Source organism: Cnephaeus nilssonii (genome assembly GCF_951640355.1).
Source record: "Cnephaeus nilssonii genome assembly, chromosome: 5".
Classification (NCBI taxonomy): Eukaryota; Metazoa; Chordata; class Mammalia; order Chiroptera; family Vespertilionidae; genus Cnephaeus; species Cnephaeus nilssonii.
Window position 1 is genome coordinate 51,412,558 of NC_137076.1, and position 21,984 is coordinate 51,434,541.

General features: G+C 40.3%; 1 protein-coding gene across 1 annotated transcript in view; it reads right to left on the reverse strand.

The window, feature by feature from the left end:
• Positions 1–15,588: 15,588 nt before the first annotated feature.
• MND1 (meiotic nuclear divisions 1) overlaps positions 15,589–21,984 on the reverse strand; it is a 64,086-nt gene continuing 57,690 nt past the window's right edge. Inside the window, exon 8 of the mRNA XM_079771673.1 lies at positions 15,589–16,036. Within this exon, the coding sequence (XP_079627799.1) occupies positions 15,930–16,036 (107 nt within the window). The 3' untranslated portion in view covers positions 15,589–15,929. The remainder of the gene's footprint in view (positions 16,037–21,984) is intronic.

Consider the following 21,984-nt stretch of genomic DNA (forward strand, 5'->3'; position numbering starts at 1 on the left):
TATTTCGTATTAGTTTCAGATGTACAGCATAGTGGCCAGTCATATACCTTACCCAGTAATCTCCCCCATACTTCCAGTACCCACCTGGCACCGTACACTGTTATTACAACAGCATTGACCACACTGCCCAGGCTGTACTCGACATCCCCATGAATGTTTAGTTAACTACCAATGTGTACTACTTAATCCCTTCACCTTTTCCACCCAGTCCCCCAACGCCCCCCTCTTTGGCAACCACCAGTCCCATCTCTGTCTGAGTCTATTTCAATTTTGTTTGTTCGTTTATTTTGTTCTTTTGATTCCATATATAAGTGAAATCATATGGTATTTGTCTTTCTCTGATTGACTTATTTCACTTACCATAATACCCTGTAGGTCCATCCATGCTGTTGTAAATGGTAAGATTTCATTCTTTTTTCATGGCCAAGGAATATGCCATCATATATATGTACCAAACATTTTTATATTTCTAAAATTCTTTTATCTTTCAATTTATGTTTATATTTAATAATATTTTGCATTAGTTTTAGGTGTACAATGCATTGGTTAGACAATCACATATTTTAGAAAGTATCACCCTAATATTTCCAATATCTGCCTAGCACCATACATAATTATTACAATATTACTGACTGTACTATCTAAGCCAGTGATGGGCAACCTTTTGAGCTTGGTGTGTCAAACTTCGCCAAAAAACTGAGCATAACTCGGGTAGTGTGTCACAAGACTCCAGTCGCAAATGTTTCATCCTCAGGAGCAGCAAATGTTTCATCCTCGGCATGCGGCCGCGTGTCATCAGAAATGGCTACGCGTGTCAGTGCTGACACGCGTGTCATAGGTTCGCCATCACTGATCTAAGCTATATTTTATATCCCCGTGACTATTTTGTAACTATCAATTTTGTACCACAACTTTTTTATCCACTTGTCTATTAATGGGCACTTGGGTTGCTTCCATATCTTGGCTATTGTAAATAATGCTGCAATGAATATAATTTTCAAATTAGTGTTTTGAGTTTCTTTGGATATATACCTAGAAGTGCTATCGCTGGGTCATAGGCAGTTCCATTTTTTATTTTCTGAGACCCTCCATTGTGTTTTCATCCCAAATGCCATTGTGTTTTCATCCTAAACATCATTCCCAACTCAAAACTGTCCAAGCAGACTTTTAGTTTTGGCAGAGAACTGTGGCTATGACAACGCCTCATGTTTCGCTTATTGACGTATTCCATTTCTACAGCAGTTGCTACTTCAGGAGTACTTAAAATAGTTTTGTTTTAAAGGTATTAATGTACATTCATATACGAACTTACAGTTTACAGAATGATCTCTATCTGTTATCTTTTTGGATCCTCATAATCACTATAAGTAGTTGTGGTTTTTCAAGAGTAGCTGCAGCTGACACTTGCCTACAGGTAAGTGCTGAGCCAAGGGCTTCCTTAAGGAGGGGATTTCCAGCTAGTTCTCTGGCAGATGCTTGCCATCTACATATGAGACTAACCACGATTCCTCCATTTTTTATTTTTAAAAATTATTGTATTCTATTGATTGGTTGGTTGATCGATTGATTTTGAGAGTATGTTTATGAAAGCTGGGACAGTAAAACAAGGAAGGGCTTAGGATTAGAAGAAGCAACAGGAGAGAGCCGAGGCGGGTCTGCTTTGGCTCATTGGAAAGTCAGGAGAAAGGGGCCTTAGAGACAGGTTCAGGGGCTTAGCCCAGGACGAGGTGCCACTGCCCATTGCTCCCCTGGTTGCAAGTCCCGTGGGATCTCCTAGAGTTTGAGAAATGCAAGCCTGAGGGGGAAGAAAGGTGTGGGTGTGCTCCCAGGAGGGAGAGCCTCCTCAATTTTAAAAATTTTTGTGGGAATGTGTGAATAGCATTACTTTCAGTGTATTACATGTTGGGAAGTAGAATGAAGTGGTTCTGAAAATGTACAAAGTGTCATAAAATGGGTCAGTGGGGAAAAGGCACTCACAATTTATATGTAATTTAATTATATGTCACAATCAAAACTTCAAATAATAAGACTGCCTCCTGCATGGGGATTGAGCCCAAAACCCAGACATGTATCCTGACTGGGAATCGAACCGCCAACTCTTCAGTGCATGGGATGAAGCCCAACCAACTGAGCTACACTGGCCAGGGCAGTATTCCTGAATTTTTACAACTCAGAAGGTAGTCAGTACCAAGAGAGAAAGCAAGAGAGCAAGCAAGAGAAAGGTGGAGCCTTAGAAATCTAGGCTTTCTATCAGAATTTCCTCTCCTTAGATAAAAGAACAGAACACTTGAGGGTTAGAAGAAATCCCTCTCACAAAAACGAACAATAACACACACACACACACACACACACACACACACACACACACACATCACAAATGACTGTAAGAGCTCTTCCTTTTTTTTTTTTCCTCCAAAATTTAAATGGCAGACTTTTTTATTCAACTTATTTTAAAGGTCAAGATGACATCGCCATTTGAGAAGTTACACCAGAAATTCTTCCTTCCTCAGCCTCCACCCCACCTCCATCCCATCCAACCAGTCATCAAGTCTTCTCTATTCAACCTGCAAAAGATGTTTAAAATCTGTCTACCTTGCCCAGCCGGCGTGGCTCAGTGGTTGAGCGTTGACCTATGAACCAGGAGGTCACGGTTTGATTCCCAGTCGGGGCACATGCCCAGGTTTTTGGGCTTGATCCACAGTAGGCGGCATGCAGGAGGCAGCTGATCAATGACTTCTTTCTCATCACTGATATTTCTATCTCTCTCCATTCCTCTCTGAAATCAATAAAAAACATATTTTAAAAATAAAATGAAATCTGTCTACCTCTCCCATTCCTTGCCCAATTCAAGCCTCCCACCACTTCTAACCTGTATTATTACCATAAATATAACCTATCTCCCCACCCCTAGTCCTGCTCCCCCTCCACACCCCACACCAGCAGCCTCCCAAATGGGACCTGCACCTATAGGGTGCACAGGCGAGCGGCTGAGTGTGGGAAGAAAATCTCAGGGCTTCTATTTATCGCATTCTTTAAAATGACTGCTTTTCCATATTTTGTATAACACACATGATATTCTTTAATAACAAACATACCTGTAATTAGCATGCAGGTTTTAAATGTTTTATTATTGATAGAGGTACATGATTTAAAAAGTTTTGTGGTCACTACTCTACACAGTGGTCACATTGTTAAAAATCCAGATCTAATCATGTTATTTCTTTTGCTTACACTAACTCAATGGCTTTCCATTGTCCACAAAGTCCCAAACCTGTGACAGTTCCTACAGACCCTGAAGGATCGCTCTACTTCTCTGGCCCCCTACAACCTACTCCCTTTCCTGGGCGTGGGGTTGGCTCATTGCCTCCCCCTCCTCCTTCGAAGCATGTTTTTCCCATGGGAAATCTTCACCCGCATGGTTCCCTCTACCTCCACGAAGCTTTAGGTCTAGTTTTTAATGTTGTTTTCTTCCCTGACACCTGCACACTGACACCATCCTGCTCCGATCCACAAGGTGACTTGGTTAAACTCTCTCTTAGTGCCCCTGCATTTTTGGTCATGGTAGCTAGTGTAACTGCTGTGATATACACTGAGTGGCCAGCTTATTATGATCTCTGAATGCATAATAATCTGGCCACTCAGTGTGTTTTGTTCAATGTCTTCCACACTAAGCCATAATCTCCATGAAATTTGTTTACCATTGTACCTTTAGCACCTAATAAGCACCCAATAAACATTTATTGATTGCAAGAGTGAATTAAAGTACCAACATTCACCGCCTCACATTGTCTCCTCACTGTCCTGCTCAGGACCCCTTACCTCTAAGGCTCAGCCCAATGAACCAGCCGTTTCTCTATGAGGTCTTTTGAACTGTCCCTGGGCAGTTACTCATTCACCTGGACTCCCAGCACCCTGGGGAAAATTTTATTACAGCACTATGGACATGTAGGTGTCTACTTCCATTTCAGTTTGTGCATCAAGATTTGTTATCTTTAGGACTTGGACCTTGTTATCACCTTTGGGAATGGTGTAAAGGAGGCATTTCATAAGTGACTAGAGATCGCTTGTGTCCCAAGAGATATTTTTTTAAATGTTTCAGCTTGCTTAATTTTCATACTTCTTTAAAAGTTACAACTATCCTTTGAAGAAGGCAAACACTCTGGGTAAGGTGTCTTCATAAGCTTTACTGAGATATATTAAATGCTCATACCCAACCCTTCTTGAGAACTGCCTTTGTCAGCGGGTGGAAAGAGAGAATTAACAGGCTGCCTCGTTGTGCTTTTTTCCCCCTCCCTCTTAGAGAAACTATTTTAAAAGAGAGGATGAGTAACTCAGGGACTGAGTGTGAACCTGGAATCAATAGCAAAGAGTACAATGGAAGTTGCTTTTGTCCACATACACACAAGGGCATGAAAAAGGAGAAAAGGGAGAGAAAAGGCATAACTCAGGCTCTTTGTGGTGATTACACAAAATGGAAATATAAGAGACTTTTTAAAAATGCTTTCTTGGGACTCATGACAGGATAAATTTAAAACAGGGAAAGTGATTGGTTTTCTGTTAGGACACCAACCTCATGTAGATAGATCATTTATATTCATACTCCTTCCTCCCTGAATAACTTTGTCCCAAACCCAGTTTAGTTGACCCATAGAGTATCTACAAATAGGAGATTCTTAATCTTAGCCCCTGGGCTGTTTAACTTTTAAGCTTGGATCCTAATAAGGGTTCGACTTGCTCACTTCAGTACCAAGAGCTGCTGTGGAACAGTTACCATACATGGGCAGAGAAGCTGTGAGGAGGGAGGGGGCGGGGAGCACGCTGCTGCAGCACAGCAGTTACGTAACCACAAGGGGAGTGCTGCAAAGGGAAGGTGCTCTCTGCCTTCCTTACACATAACTAAATTCTAAAACTGCCTACAAGGCACCTAACACGCACATCTGAGTTGCTGGAGTTAGTAGCTCAAATAGCATTAGACCCAGAATATCAGTTCAGTCTGCTGGGTGTATGGGCTGCTATTTTAAATAACTTTCGTTGGTGTCCTCCAGGAAAAGTTGTGGAAATGTATGTGCGTTAGGTTTCAGCAATAACAGAATAAATGTCATTTCCTTTTTCATTGACCTTGAGTTGTGAATGTGGATCTGCACACAGTCCCCAAACGAGCTGCATTCCAATAGTTCATTTCCAAGTCAGTTGTTAGGCACTGGGAACATAGTTTCCCATAGAAACAATTTTAGAGCTGGTGGTTCGGATTTCCAGATATGGCCAAAGAAGCCCCATGAACACGTGAGAAATGTTACCGCAGACCCTGACCACTCTACAGAATAGTGTTTTACTATGATGTGTCCCCTCTTCTGGGATTCCTGTCTCACCTTCCCGTGTCCTGGGAGGAGTAGACAGTGTCCTGAATATAGATGCTGCTGGCTGGGAGGCCATGGTGAAGGGGGTGGTGCGGGGGGAGAGACGGGGAAAGGAGGCTCCCCAGCAGCAAGGACTCCAGGGTGAGGGTGAGGTCTGGTGGAGCCCAGGCCCTGGAAGGCAGTGACACCTGTCATTGTATTTGAGAGCATCTTTGGAGGTTCTAGCAGGGGAGGGCAGCTACTCGTATACCCTTGACCGAAGACCAGTCCTCTCCTCTGGGGGGAAGGTCGTCCTCTTCCACCGAGCACACAGCTTCAGGAGGGATGCACATGGATTGGTGAGGGAGGGGGACACCCGCCCAGGCAGATCCTCGGAATCAACCCTGGTGATCAATGGGATGACAGATGTCTCAGCCAGATCGCCCTCACATCCATATCTGTGATTGCATTTGCATTGAGTATTTTCTCCTGGCAAGAACTTCCAAAATATTCCGAATGATATAACCACCTTCCATTGAACACATACTCAGAGCTAGATCACAGCATTAAATTGCTGTGTCTGTATTATTTCACTCCATTCTCCCAACAAACTCAACATCTGTGAGGCCAATTGTTCTATCTGCAATTAAGAAAGTGGGCATGAAGGTGTAGGGATGTTAGTAGCTTGCCTAGATTCAAGCAGTTAGAGCCCACACCACTTGAACCCAAACTCGTTTGACTCCAAACCCACTACCCAACACTGTTTTCACGTGAGCTGGCATTATTGCCGGCGGCCTCATGAAGAATGCTGGACCCGGAAGAAATGGGCTTAGATACAGGATATATCTGATGAACGGCTCAGATGAGCAAAATTTGCATGCTAATGATTCTAATTAAGAGACAAAACTAGCTTGATTTGTTTCATGTTACAAGAAATGAAAAATAATAAGATTGGGAAAGTGGTGGACAGATGCTGCAGAGACCTCTACAATTTCTGCTATAATTTATCTTTCGAACAAGTGATACAAAGTTAGAAATACTATCTAACAAAAGAGTAATATGCAAATTGACCATACCTCTGCTACACCCACAAGCCACACCCACAAGCCACGCCCACAAGCCAATCAGGAGCGAATATGCAAATAAACCCAACCAAGATGGCTGCAGCCACAGAGAGCAGGAGGGAGGCTTGGGTTTCCCCCGCAATGGAGGAAGCCAAGCTTTCTGCCTGCCCTTGCCGGCCCAGGCCTCCACTCCAGGCTACAAAGTTTCAATGATAGAAGATAAATAAATCCCAACAAAAAAGATGGCAGCCACAGAGCTGAAGAGAGCAGGAGGCTTAAGTTGCTCCCGGAGAAGGAGGAAGCCCAGCTTTCCACCTGCCCTGACCAGCCCAGGCCTCCACTCCAGGCTACAAAGTTTCAATTATAGAAGATAAATAAATCCCAACAAAAATGGCTGCGGCCACAGAGCGAGCAGGAGGCTTGGCTCCACTCAAGGCTACAAAGTTTCAATTACAGAAGATAAATAAATCCCAGATACCAGGGCCTCCGCTTGGGTCGCCAGGGGGTGTGGCCGGCCTGCAAACCACCACAGGCTCCTTGCCCAGGCCACCCCATGCCCCAAGGGAACCCCCACCCTGATCCGAGACACCCTTCAGGGCAAACCAGCTGGCCCCCACCCATGCACCAGGCCTCTATCCTATCTAATCAAAGAATAATATGCAAATTGACCATCACTCTAACACACAAGATGGCTGCCCCCATGTGGTCAAAGATGACTGCCCCCATGTGGACACAAGATGGCCACCACAAGATGGCCAGCAGGGGAGGGCAGTTGGGAGGGACCAGGCCTGCAAGGGAGGGCAGTTATGGGTGACCAGGCCGGCAGAGGAGGGAAGTTGGGGGCGACTGGGCCTGCAGGGAAGGGCAGTTGGGGGGGACCCAGGCCTGCAGGAGAGAGCAGTTGCGGGGGACCAGGCCTGCAGGGGAGGGCAGTTAGGGGTGACCAGGCCTGCAGGGGAGGGGCAAACAGGCTGGCAGGGGAGCAGTTAGGCATCAATCAGGTTCGCAGGGGAGTGGTTAGGGGGTGATCAGTCTGGCAGGCAGAAGCAGTTAGGGGCAATCAGGAAGGCAGGCAGGCGAGCAGTTGGGAGCCAGCAGTCCTGGATTGTGAGAGGGATGTCCGACTGCCCGTTTAGGACCAATCCTACCAGGGTGGGCCTAAACGGGCAGTCGGACATCCCTCGAGGGGTCCCAGATTGGAGAGGGTGCAGGCTGGGCTGAGGGACACCCCCTGCCAATCCCTGCACGAATTTCGTGCACCGGGCCTCTAGTGAAGTTTATAAAAAGGAACAAAGGAAAAACCCCTCTCACTGTTTATAAGTTTTCTGTGCATTCTTTCTTTTCTTTTCTTTTTTTTTTTTTTTGGTGCATATACAAGCAATTATAAATGTATATATCCTTATTTTCACCTTTATTAAAAGACTAGAGGCCTGGTGCACAAAATTCAGCACGGGTAGTCTTCCTAAGCCTGGCCAGCAATCAGGGCCAATCGGGGCCTCCCTTCCCAGATGGTCAGTGCATGTCATAGCAAGTGATTGAACTCCTGGTCTCTCAGTCAAACTCCCATGGGGACAATTTGCATATTAGGCTTTTATATATATAGAAAGCATATGGCAGTAGAAACTTTGAATAGCAATAATATATATATACATATATTTTTCTTACTATTTAAAATTGTTTACTTATTAAAATACAATGGTATTTCCCAGAATGAATTTATTAAACAAATATCAAGAATTGGAATCCAAAATAGAAAGAATAATTTCCAAAGGAGACCTCACCCAGCATCAACTTTAAATCTATGTATCTAAACCCTAGAATGTGAGTTTAGTTTGGTGAGGTGCATGCTTCTCTTCAGTGTTACCAAAACACCATGTACACTTCTCTCCTTGGCTTTCATCATGGCTTTGTAATTGCCTGTTTGTGTGGCTGCCTTATTTACCTGATTGAAATTCTTTGAGGCCAGGACTACAGAATTAATTTGTTTAATATAATGCCTGGTAAATATGAGATTAATCAATGAACATTCAAATGAATTAACGAATGGCCCAGGCCAGTGTGACTCAGTTTGTTGGAGAGTTGTTCCATACACTGACAAGTCTTGGGTTCAATTCTGGATCAGGGCACATACCTCAGTTGTAGGTTTAATCCCTGGTTGGGGTTTATATGGAAGGCAACCATTTGTTGTTTCTCTCACAATGATGTTTCCCTCTCCCTCTCTCTCCCTCTTTTTCTCTCCTCTCCTCTCCTCCCTTCCCCTCCCCTCCCTCCCTCCCTTTCCCTTCCTCTCTGTGAAATCAGTAACAACATATCCTCGGGTATTAAAAAAATGTATTTGATGGAGGACAAGGTATGTTGAGTGAATGTGAATAACATATTCCAAGGGATGACTTGAACAACTTAGCTGAACACTAGGGCATCGGGATATCTATATTTAAGAAAGGAATGGTATTTTATTCTAGCTGGTAAATGTAGTTTGATGAGACACTGTAGGGATGTGGTAAGAAAGATCAGGCAATAGAAAGAGTGAAAATATTGGGGGTGGGATTGGGCGGGGGGAGAGAGGAGAAAAACGAAGCAAAGGTCTTGGAGCAGCCAGGAGGGATGGATCCTGGGGAACAGGAGAGAGGTGGCTTAAGCAGGAAATATGGGGATGAAAACAATTCTAGGAAGGAGGGCTAGGGAGTTGAGATTGTGCTTGAAGGGCTCAAAAAAAAAAATTTTTTTTTAATGGCTTTAAACAGAGAAAATTGAGGAAAGTGGGGTTGAGTAGAGGGGCCTGGATGGCAAATGTTTTAAATAATTGTAGAGACTGAGAGGAAAAGCTGATTGAAAGTAAGGGCTGCCTTATAGCCTTTCTGGAAAAAGGCCAATTATAACTTTAAGTAAAAGCCTTGATAAGCAATGCTTGAGAGTCTATTTGAGGCAAGAGATTATGAAGTTGTAATTCTTTTGTGTCAAATACTATGTGAGGTGCTCTGGGCCTACAGAGATGAAAAATCAACATGCCCTCACAAGGAGCTTTTGTTTGGTAGGGAGAAAAATCATCCAACCCTTCAAAATGTATTTCATTCCAGTATTACTACCTACTCTTCAAATGGTCTTATTACAACATAGTTAACATTGCAATATAATGTGGCTGTCAGTGATTGTAAATGTTCTGTTCACATAGGAGAAAAGGTAAGCAACTTCTTAGATACTTTCAGTTATGGTTATGCAAAATAATTTTGATACCCAGGTACTGTATTCCCTGAAGCTGTACTACATCAAATGTTGACACTGTCCCAAAAAAGAAGTTATCTTTCTGGATCCATTAAGGGAACTGTTGTTATTAAAAGTAAATTTTTACCTGTTAAAAATCAAACAAACGGTCCTGTAGATACAAACTAATTTTATTAGTGTACTTACAGGCAAAATATTTGTTCCAGTTGACCTAAGAATCAAACCAAATCTGCTCAGATGGAAACTTGCTAAGCAAGTTCAACTCAGTCAGGTGTGGGTCCCCAGAGCTCACATAACACAGAAAACGCATGTAAGCAAGAAGTATGCTTACTTAAACATGGTAACACCACAACTGGACAGAAAAAAAATCAACATCTGTTCAGTTGAAATGTATAAAAAGTTCTCATAGTTACTTTTCAAAATGTTATGAGAAACACGATGCCTTCCAAGTGCAGGCTTGCAAACGCACACACCCTTTCTGCCGCGGATCCGGTCTCCAGATTGGCATGGTACGTTGTAGAGACGTTTCTCAGAAAGCATTTGGACTTTAACTTATGAAAGCCAATCTTTGGCCTAATGACAACTGAACGGTAATTATAAATTTTCCTTTTCATTAATAAATTCCAGCTAAAAGGCAGTATTTTTTACAAATCTGTTTTTGATAATAGATTCCCAGCTCATTTTACACAAATCTTTTTAAACAATTTATCTTTATTGTTGAAAGTATTACAGATATTCCCCCTTTTCCCTCCACTGAGCTCCTCCATCCAACACCCCTTCTCCACCCACGGCCTTCACCACACTTTGTGTTATGCAAATCTTTTGAAGAAAATATTACTGAAAATCCATGGAAAAAGCAATTTAAAAAGTTCTCAAAGCTATTACCCTTCCTCTGCTTTTCTACAAAATTCAGCTGTTATATTTCTCATATTCTTTTTAGAGGATCAGTTCTTCATGAACAGGGGTTCTTTTGGGGGGAGCATTTCCTGGAATTCATCCTCAGAACTCCCCCAAATATGCAAACAGCTATGTTTGAAAATGTTCTTTGAAAATATTGTCTAAAATAACATGAAACTGGAAACAAACCGAATGTCCATCATCTTAGTATATCTTTATGAAGAAGTAGTACATAACAAGTAAAACCATTTTTGAATAAAAGAAAATTTTCAAACTGTTAAATGAAAAACAAAATAGTGTTGATCCAGATGTACAAAAGGAGCTACTTTTGGTTTTCTTGTTTGAGATTATAATTGAGAATCATTAGAGACCAGATAAGCTCAATGATGCATAAATTGTTTCAGAGCCAAGGAAGGAAAACTCCCATATCTTTTTTAGGAAGAAAGTGTAATACTGATATCCAAATCGGTAAATATAGCGCATTAAGAAAAAATCATAGCCCTAGCTGGTTCGGCTCAATGTATAGAGCATCCGCCTGTGTCATGGATGTTTCTATCTCTCTCTCCCTCTCCCTTCCTCTCTGAAATCAATAAAAAATATATTTTAAAAAATTATGGGCCAGCAGCACTTATGAATATTGATGCAAAAATTATAAATAAAATGTCAGCAAATAGACTCTAACATCACATTGAGAAAATAATTCACCATAAGTAGGTTTAATGTCTGAAATTTATGGATGGCTGAGTGTTAGGAAATGTATTAATAACATTCAACTTGTTAATAGATTTAAGAATAAAGATCATATGCTTATCTCCAGAGATGGTTGGAAAAGCCTATGAAAAATTCAACCATTCCTTATACAAATACTTGAGAAAATCGGACTAGATGACTACTTCCTTAACATTATAAATTACATATTATAAAAAACCAGGATTTTACTTAATGCAGAAATATTAAGAGCATTCCTAATAAGGTCAGAGACAAGACAGAGATGTTCTCTATATCTACTACAATTTTACGAGTAGCATTAGCCAATGCAATTAGATAAAAGCCAATTATGAGCCTAAGAATTAGAAAAGAGAAATTTAAACTATGTGTATTTGAAGATAGGATACCTGAAAACTCTCAGAGAATAAATTATAAAACAAACTCAAACCAAAACAATTTAGCAAGAAAAGATTTAAAATTAACCTTTTGCACTCGGATGTCGAGTGCAAATTACTCTTTGAATGCATCAATAATTTGAAATATAAAAAAAAATCCAAATAAGTAAGTTTGTATGAAAAGAAACTCCAGTTTTTTATTCTACTGCCGCGCTTTGTAAAATCTGGGGTATTTAAAAAATTAAATCCCGAGTAGAATAAAGGAATCGAGAAACAAGCAAGCGAGTGCAAAGGGTTAATATGCAAAACCAATACAGATACATGTTATAACCAATTAGAAAATAAAAGATAAAAATCCATTTATAATGGCAACAAAAAAGATAAAATATTTAAGAATATACTTAAGAAGTGTGAAATCTCTGAGAAGCAAACTAGACTATTGGAAAAACCCAAGAGTATGTTTGAGCAAATGGAATGACATTTCTTGTTCTTAAATAGGCTGTTTTATCATCAAACTATCAGTTCTTCCTATGTTAATTAAGAAATTTAATATAATCTCAATTTAAAAGATAGCACCAGTATTTTTTCCCCTGGGATATGAAAAGTCAAGTTTGATCTTAAGTCAGCCTGTCAACTTGGAATGAAACTGGGGCTTAAAAAAGAAAGCTATATGCTGGCATTGCTCTAAGAAATGAACACATTATCACTGCTCCAGCCCTACTCACGTCTAGTTAATTTGCTGCATGTAGAATGAGGACTTCGGGTAGCCAAATCATCCAGTTCCCAAAGAAGCTGAATTTGTATGACATTTTACATGTGGATATATTGCAACAGTTTTAAAAAAAGATAGTTAAGGCAGAATAACATGTCTCTTGTAGGTCCTATCTAGCCCACAAGTTGTCAGGTTTTGAAATTTTGAAGTCTGATAAACTTGTTCTGTAAAGGGTCAGACAGTAATATTTTAGGCTTTGTTGCAATATTCAGCGTATGTTGCAATATTCCTGTTTATTTTTACATCATTTAAAAAAGTAAAAAGACATTCTTAGCTCAAGGACTGTGAGATCAGGCCTTGAATTTGGCTGTCAAGGTGGCAGCTGGCAATCTTGGCAAATAGAAATTCGCCTTGAGATTCAATGAGTACTTCCAAAGACAATCATATTACCTGACCTCTCTCTCTCACAATCATTTTTTAAAAATCAAGTTGGAGTAAGTAGTTTGTATTTCATAATGCACTAACTTTTCCTCCTGTTATATATTCAGGAAACATATCCTGAAAGGAAGTTTAGAAATAATTTTCCCCACTATCTGTAACCACTCTTACCAAACGATGCCATATTAGCTGAAAACTGTTTTCTAAACTACTCCAATCGTATTTTCAAAAGACAGTATTATCAGCTTTAAATTTAGACTTTTCTGTTCAAGATTAGGGTGGTTCTGGCTTCTTGGCTGCCAGATATACTCATTTCCTTTTCTAATCCCTTAAAGAGAATCATGTTGGATAAAGTAAAGGATAATAGCATCTATTTCTGAAAAAGGCCAAGAACTTTGTAATCCCATTAGATTAATGATGTGGCAAAAGGCAGAGGGAAAAGTCATTCCAAATCTTCCTTATGAATTGCTTTGGTCCTGGCCCAACTTCAGAAGGGACGTTTCAGTGATCTGATCTGGCCGCAAACAACTGTGAAACTAACTAGAAGACTATAAAATCTTTCCTAGAATCATTTAAAAATAGAATTGTGAGATTTAAAAATAACTACATGTGAAGGTTGATAAGATACCTTTTAAACTTCACAATTCACTGAAAAGATATGAGGAGTATCAATTAGGACATTATTTACTGAATCAAATTTGATCCTGGATCACTAGTAATTTGACTCTAGTTCCACCCAAGTTGTACTCAATCTTCAGATCAATAACAAAACCAGCCCAGGACTAAGGATTATCTAGTGCTTGGCTGGACTAATGCCCGTAGGCTTCTTGAGTAGTATCTCTAATTTCAGGGAAGAGCAAACCCAAAAGCAACTCTGAAAGATTAAGAGTGATGTGCTGGAGTAGGCAAGCCAACTAACTGTTAAGTAACAGAGTGAGCCAGCTGTTAAACAGCCATTAATAAAGATTAAATTGCATTTAAAAATATTAAATTACAGAAACTAAGATGAACTATATTAAAAACAATGGAACTAAAACTAAAAAATGTACCACTCTCTATTTTACATTTTACCATTACCTTTGCTCTTGAGATTATTTATATCTAATGTATTTGTATGGCAGAAAAAAATGTATATAATGGTATGCTACTGAGCATCTTTTGCCCTCTCTGTATGTCATCACATTGATAATTGAAAATTGGCTATGCTGGAAGTATTTACACCACATAAATAGGCAGAAACTACTATAAATAAGGCCCAGTCCCCACTTTTTAAGGAGTAATTTAAACATTTCCCAGAACACTACTGGCTTAGGAGGGTACCACAGCCTCTCGTTAGCTCATGTACAGACCTCATCTCATCATTCATGCTAGCCCCATAAGATAGACTCAATTAAAAAAAAATGTTGCCTAACTAGTTATAAAATAATCTTTTAGGAATCATTACAAATGGTTTCCTTTTGAACATACATATCTTCTCTCTAAACAAGAGAACATATCCTATATAATAAAAGCCTAATATGCTAAGTGTCTGGTTGACCCATCGGCTGTTCAAACAATCAAAGCGTAATATGCTAATGATATGCTAAGGCTGCTCAACCACTCCCTATGACATACACTGATCACCAGGAGGCAGATAGTTGACTGGTCGACCGGCTGCTATGACATGCACTGACCACCAGGGGGCAGACGCTCAGACCTGTAGGTTAGCTTGCTGCTGAAGTCCAGCTGATCGGGACTGAGTGAGATGGGCTGGACATGCCCTGGAGCCCTCCCACAGTCCCTTCCTGGCTGGCCAACCTCCCACATGTCTCTCCACCCCGACTGTGCACCGGTGGGGTCCCTCGGCCTGGCCTGCACTCTCTTGCAATCCGGGACCCCTCGGGGGATGTCAGAGAGCTGGTTTCAGCCCGATCCCACAGGCCAGGCCGAGGGGCCCCATTGGTGCATGAATTTGTGCGCTGGGCCTCTAGTTTTCTAATAAATAGCAAACTGGGTCTCAGAAATTTTTGAATTCCCACAATTAATGTTTTATGAGCAGGCTTATGATGGGTTATTTTTATTTTTTGTCCTTTGTCCCTTACATCAAATACTTTCTCCTGTAAGAGCTGTTGCCCTAAGACAACATAAACTGGCCTCAAGAACAAACAAAGATGGACCAATTGGCTCCCCCTCACCTCCAGGAAATGATTAAGTAGGCCCTGAGCCACTGCATGCAATACAAAGGCCAGATTCACTACAAATGGCTTGAATGCCATTTGGGTGATTTCAGACATATGGAGTATCTCATTCAAGTTACTTAAAAGAATATAAAAATTGGAACAGTGTGAAAAAAAAATTAAGGCATACATGAGTTTTAATTTTTTTGTTTGTTTGTCTTGGAGTGCCTGCAAATACTCTAAATGCCTAAGCTGAACTGGAAAAAGATATATACACAGGACATATGTGATTTTTAACCTGCTTCTTAGTTGGAAAAAATAATATCACCAAACTCTAGTTGGTGATGTGTGGTATACTACCACCACTATATCATCTTATAAAATGTGCAGAAATCAGGACAAAGGGCCACATGCTTATTCTTCACAACGGAAAGGCACCAAAAATTCAAAAGAAAGTAGTTTTCATATCTGAGAAATTGCTATGTAACTCTAAATTTAAGGAAGAGCAACTTTCTGTATTTTTCCCCCCTGTGGGAATTTGCAAATATAATGCAGTATATTGAGAATTCATCACACACATTTACCACTAAATACTGAGAAATACTAAAGCAGCGACTAGAGTTTTAGTTATTTCCAAGCGTTTATGTGTGAGTGCATGTGTATAATAGAGCCTTCAAAAGTACACTTAGTTCTTAATATTTAATAGTTTAATGGAACTATAAAATGTTATCAAGTCATAATGGTTCCTGACCTCAAAAAAATACTCTGTAAACCTAACTTAGGGAGCTGGCCTACTTTGATGAGCATCGTGGAGATATGGCTGCCATCCTGTTTTCCATCAAACAAAAAACGTGAAAAACATCTACACTTTATACTTTATTTAAAATTAACAGAATGATCATCACAATTACCGGTAAATGACAATTCTATACACTTGGTTGGATAACATAAATAATTTACATATTCACAAGCACATAGATCCTTTACCAACATTGGACATTTTAGTCTATGTAGTCAAAGTCTTCTGGAATTCCAAAATTTTTATCAATTTTATTTTCTTCAAATCCAAATTTTCTTTTGGCCCAAGATTTTATTGCAAATATGTTATCTATAAAGAAAATAAGAAATATTTTTTGAGAATTCAAAACACCATCACAAAACATTTCAAATATAATTCTACCCATTGTTTTTACTTACAGAAGTTTCTTTATTTTCAAGAGTAATGGCATAATGGCAAATTAATTTCAGCAGAAAATATTTGGTGAGTATTTTGAATAAACGGATCTGATATTTAAAAACCCAGTAAATTGGGTGCCACTGAAGAATAGCCGACTTAGGAATAATCCAAAGACAGGGAACAGCTGGCGGTGCCTCTTCCAAGTCACAGCGGAGGTCAGGACTCTGTCACCTCGCGAATTAGAGCTGCTCCTGTTCCCAAAGGGAACACATTCTCTCCAAACCCTTTTCTCTCCCCAACAGAAAGTAATGGCTTCCAGGTACCAGGCCATGCAAGGGAGAGGGGTGAGGAGAGAAAGGGGTTCCCCTCTCTAAAGACTAAGATAGGAATAGATGTATCTTTAGTGTCCTCTAGGGGAATATAAATGCATGTTACCACTGAAAAAGAATATCTACTTAGAGGAATTTATCCCAAGGAAATAAAACAAATTGTGTACAAAAATGTATGGTCAAATCTGCATCCAAGTATAATAAAAGAAAAAATAAATAAAAGCATTCTCAATGTCTAATCACTTGGAAGGGTGTCTTTGCACAGGCAGTACCAATGTGTTCACTGTGGTTGCACTTGGGGAATAGGAATGATGGTGAATTTTCTTTTTTAATTTTACATATTTTCTTTAATGTACATATACCACCTTTATAATGAATATGTATTATAAATACAGAAAAATAATGGTAAAAGTGTTCTGGTTCAGAATCCTATATAATGAAAGCCTAATATGCTAAGTGGCTGGTCGTCTGTTCAACCAATCAAAGCATAATATGCTAATGATATGATAATGTCACTTAACTGCTCACTGTGATGCACACTGACCACCAGGGGGAAGACGCTCTGGTTAGCTTGCTGCTGGGGTCTGGCCAATCAGGACTGAGGGAGACAGGCCAGACATGCCCTGGAGCCCTCCCACGGTCCCTCCCTGGCTGGCCAACCTCCCGTGTCCCTCCCTGGGCCCCATTGTGCACCGGTGGGGTCCCTGGGCCTGGCTTGCACCCTCTCGCAATACGGGACCTCCCAGGGGATGTCAGAGAGCCAGTTTTGGCCCGATCCCACAGGCCAAGGGATCCCACTGATGCACAAATTCATGCACTGGGCCTCCAGTACTCTATAAATATTAAGCACTGTATTAGCAGTGATAATGAAGTAAAGTGTCAAAATAGGTTCTTTTGAAGTGTTATGTCACCTCCCCCAAATTCATAGGTTGTAGTCCTAATCCCCAGTCCCTCAGAATGTGACTATATTTGGAAAATTGACCCCTTCCCTTATTTTTTTACTTATTTTATTTTCAAATCAATGGAGTGAAAGACACATTTTGGTGAAGAGGGTCAAAAGGTCTGTGAATTGATCTTCAAAGATGTGATTAAGTTAAAATGAGCCTATTAGGGCAGCCTTAATCCAATCTGACTGGTGGTCTTATATGAAGAGGAAATATGGACACACTGAGACAAGAACAGCAAGACCTTGAGGGGACACATGAGAAAGTGCCATCTACAAACCAAGGTCTTAAAAGAAACCAAACATGCTGACATGCCTGTTTGAACTTCCAGCCTCCAGAACTGTGAGAAGATAATTATCTTTTGTTTAAGCCACACCCAGTCTGAAGTATTTTGTTATGGTATCCTTAGCAAATTAAAATATAGTGTTTGATCACTTTAAAAAACATTATTTTAACGAGTTTAATTCCAAGGACACCAACATGCATAGAGGGAAGACTGTGAGAAGACACAGTGAGAAGGTGGTTGTCTACAAGAAAGGACTCAGAAGGAACCAACCCTACTAATACCTTGATCTTGACTTCCAGCCTCCAGGACTGTGAGAAAATAAATTTCTGCTTTTTAAGCCATCCAGATTGGAAACTGCAGCAGAAAACAGATGGCACAACCAAACGAAGTAAGTGGAGAGTGTAGGCAAGGATGAAAAAAGCCTACAAGAGATGGTGAAGCAGCCTGTGCTAAGCAAGAGCAAGATATTTCTACTCCCAAGAAGAAAAGGTAAGGAAAAGTGATCCCTGAACCTGGAGATCTCTATCTGGAAGGGCTATGTTAATGGCTGTGATGCAGAGGAACACAGTTATAACCACTGTATGACATGAAGAGAGAAAGCTACTCCACGATATGATCCACATAAATGAAGGAGTACATCTAAGAAAGACATGAGATAACAGAAAGTGGGAAATCAGGGAATCCAACATAGGGGAGAGGCAAGCAATCCCAGGATGATGGTGAAAGGAAATTCTAGTTTGACAGCTGTGTACTAGCCACAGAAGGCAAGAAGACCAGACAGGACAAAACAGGAACAATTCCTTCAAGAAGAAGGATAAGCCCTGGCTGCTGTGCTCAGTTGGTTGGAGCATTGTTCTGTACAAAAAAAGGTCTTGGGTTCGATTCGTGGTCAGGAAATTGAACCCGAGACCTTGTGTATGGAAAGCCAACCCATCAATGTTTCTCTCTCTCTCCCTTCCCCTCTAAAATCATTAAAAACATATCCTTGGGTGAGGATTAAAAAAAAGAAGATGGATGAAAATGATGAACAACTGCTATTGAATTAGCAATAAGTACATGGAAACCTATGTAAACAAAGTCAACTATTAACTCAAAGTCAACTATGAACTATTAGAGGGTAAGAATAATACATTCAGCTGTGCACAGCATTACATAACGTAAATATTCTAATCACAATCAATAATGCAAACACTAAATTACAATAATTATGCTAAAAAAAGGAGCAAGGAAGGAAATATGTAATAGCTGAGATGCAGAATAGCAAAGTTTTACATTAGGAATAACAGAATTGCCTAAAATTGAAAAATCAAGCAAAAGCAATATATGAATGTTATTTGAAGATACAATTATAAATAAATAAAAAAAAATCAGCTAAAAGAGTTGAAAGAGCTTGCTCTGGAGACAGGAAATAGGAATAGGTCAAGGTAGTGGTTTTTCATTTAGAAAAAAATTGTATATTAAATCTAGCTCATAAAAATTCAATGTTCATCATTTATCTATATTTATAAAAGCCAAGTGACCGGAATGATGGAACGACTGGAACAACCGGTCGCTATGACGTGTACTGCGGCGGCCAACCAGCCCAATTGGGGCCCCGATCGGCCCCCCTCCAACTGCCCGCAGCCCCTCCCCCGATCAGCCCCCCCAACCTCCCACAGCTCCTCCTCCCAACTGGTCCCGCCCCCAGCCCCCCACCCCGATTGGGGGCGGGGCCGGCCGGCCAACCTCCCGCGTCTTCTCCCCCAAGTCCGACTGGCCCCGATCGAGCCCCATCGGGGTGAGCTGGCCGGACCCCATCTGTGCACGAATTCGTGCACCGGGCCTCTAATATTATTATAATGACAAGACAGATGACAGTTTTCCATGCAGTACATTAAATTCATGCTAGAGATAACAATGCTTCCTCTACTATAAATAAATGCTAATTGACCAGTTTAAAACACATTATTTACTATGCTTGGAATATTTGGGCATACTTAACAAAATAAAAAATTATAAAACAAACAAAAACAAAAGAAGTTTAATTCTAGGTATCAAATAAGATTAACTTAATGTTTAAAATAAAGTTCATTTCTAAGGTGAATACTAACACATCAAATAGAATAATGTTTAAAAATATCCTCATTTCTTTCAATTAAAGTGTTATAGAATATCAACAGGTATTAAATAAATTTTTACTTTGTAAAAAAAAAAATCGAAAACAAATTTTACTTTTAATAAGGACCCTAGAGAGAATAGGTACTCCAGAATGATGTTTAGTTTCAACAGTGTCTGCATAGCCAAATACTTACAGCGGGCCCGCTGCTACATGAGACAGGCATTAAGTGTATTACAGAAATTCCAGAACATAAAGAACCTATGCCTTCAAGCTGACACAAGAATAGAGAGAAAAATCAATTTACTACTGAACAATTTCAAAGTGGTATGTATGTTAGAAAAGATCAAGTGTTATGTGAACAGCATTCAGAATAGGGCTCCAAGAGCACAGAATGACTTCCACGAAATGAGAGAACACAGGCAGGTTTGGAAGCAGGAAGTCTGGAGAAATGGACTTCAACTCTAGGTCAGAGAGAAGAAAATGAAACACCACAGGAAGGCTATAGCCTCTGCAAAAGGAGTTCCTGATTCCCCTGAGGGCAAGAAATCATTTTATTATAAACCCTCTAAGATGAAAAACAAACAGAAGAACAAATAAAAGCTTCTCCACAACAATGCCTAATGGACCAATTCAAAAAAGACTCCATTAAACAAGTTCTCAAGCTGCCTTCAACACAATGTTACCCACCATCCTGATAGTTCATTCCCTGTCAAATAATTTCCCTATTATGTGGAAATTTTTATAAACAGCTAAAAAACAGTGTTTTTTTTTTTTTTTTTTTTTTTAAAGAAACAGCCTTATTAAGACTGGTAGAATTCCTGTTAATCAATATGGTGGCACATCCAAGATAGACACAGGAATAGGATAGGCAATATCATATGCACCACATCTATCCCCCCTTGTTCATTAAGATGCCTCTCATACTAAGTCATCAAAACTCCACTATCTGAGTTACTAAACGAGCTGTTAAATTATATAACTTATTAAATTGCATTGAAGTGTACTTAGTGCCACAAAACATTTCAATGTGATATTTCTAGTTATATTTGTATGCTGAAGCAATCTCTCATTCTATAAAACTGAAATACTGAATTACTGAACAGTAAATATTCTCAATTCTATATACAAGGTGGGGCAAAGGTAGGTTTACAGTTGTTCATATGGAAAACAATACAATAATAAATACTAATACACGTATACACTCTGTGTTTGACATATTCACAATGGTAAACCCAGTTTTGTCCCAACCTGTATATTTCAGGGACTTTTTAATTTATTTTATTTTTTTAAATATATATTTTATTGATTTTTTACAGAGAGGAAGGGAGAGGGATAGAGAGTTAGAAACATCGATCAGCTGCCTCCTGCACACTCCCTACTGGGGATGTGCCCACAACCAAGGTACATGCCCTTGACCGGAATCGAACCTGGGACCCTTGAGTTCGCAAGCCGATGCCCTATCCACTGAGCCAAACCGGTTAGGGCAGGGACTTTTTAAGTAAAAAGAAACCAAACATCTATAATAATAAAAGCATAATATGCTAATTAGACCGGACAGCCGGGCGTGCTTCTGGATGAAGCCGCAGTGGCGGGGACTGAGGCAGAGGCGGTTAGGGGTGATCAGGCAAGCAGTTAGGGGCATCAGGCAGGCAGGCGAGTGGTTAGGGGCAATCAGGCAGGCAGGCAGAGTGGTTAGGGGCGATCAGGCAGGCAGGCAGAGTGGTTAGGGGTGATCAGGCAGGCAGAGGTGGTTAGGAACTATGAGGCAAAGTGGTTATGGGCGATCAGGCAAGTGTTTAGGAGCCAGCGGTCCTGGATTGTAAGAGGGATGTCCGACTGCCAGTTTAGGCCCGATCCCAATCAGTCAGACATCCCCCAAGGGTTCCTGGATTGCAAGAGGGTGCATACCCGGCTGAGGGACACCCCCTCCCCGCCCACCCGGTGCATGAATTTCATGCACCAGGCCTCTAGTTAACTAATAATTACATAATACTCTTTAGTTATAAGTATTACTGGTACTTTCTTTTGGTTTTGAAGACTGAGAGGTTTTCAGAAGAGTAATTGTTTTAACTCCATGATCTTTTTATAACACTTTTACGTTGGAAGGAGCAAGTTATAACCTCAAGTGGAAATAGGATTCTTATCAGCTGTTCCTGCTGATGTAAAAATATCTTCCTTCCTACATGATTTTAAAAGTGCCAGGTTCTTTCTCAGCTAAGGAC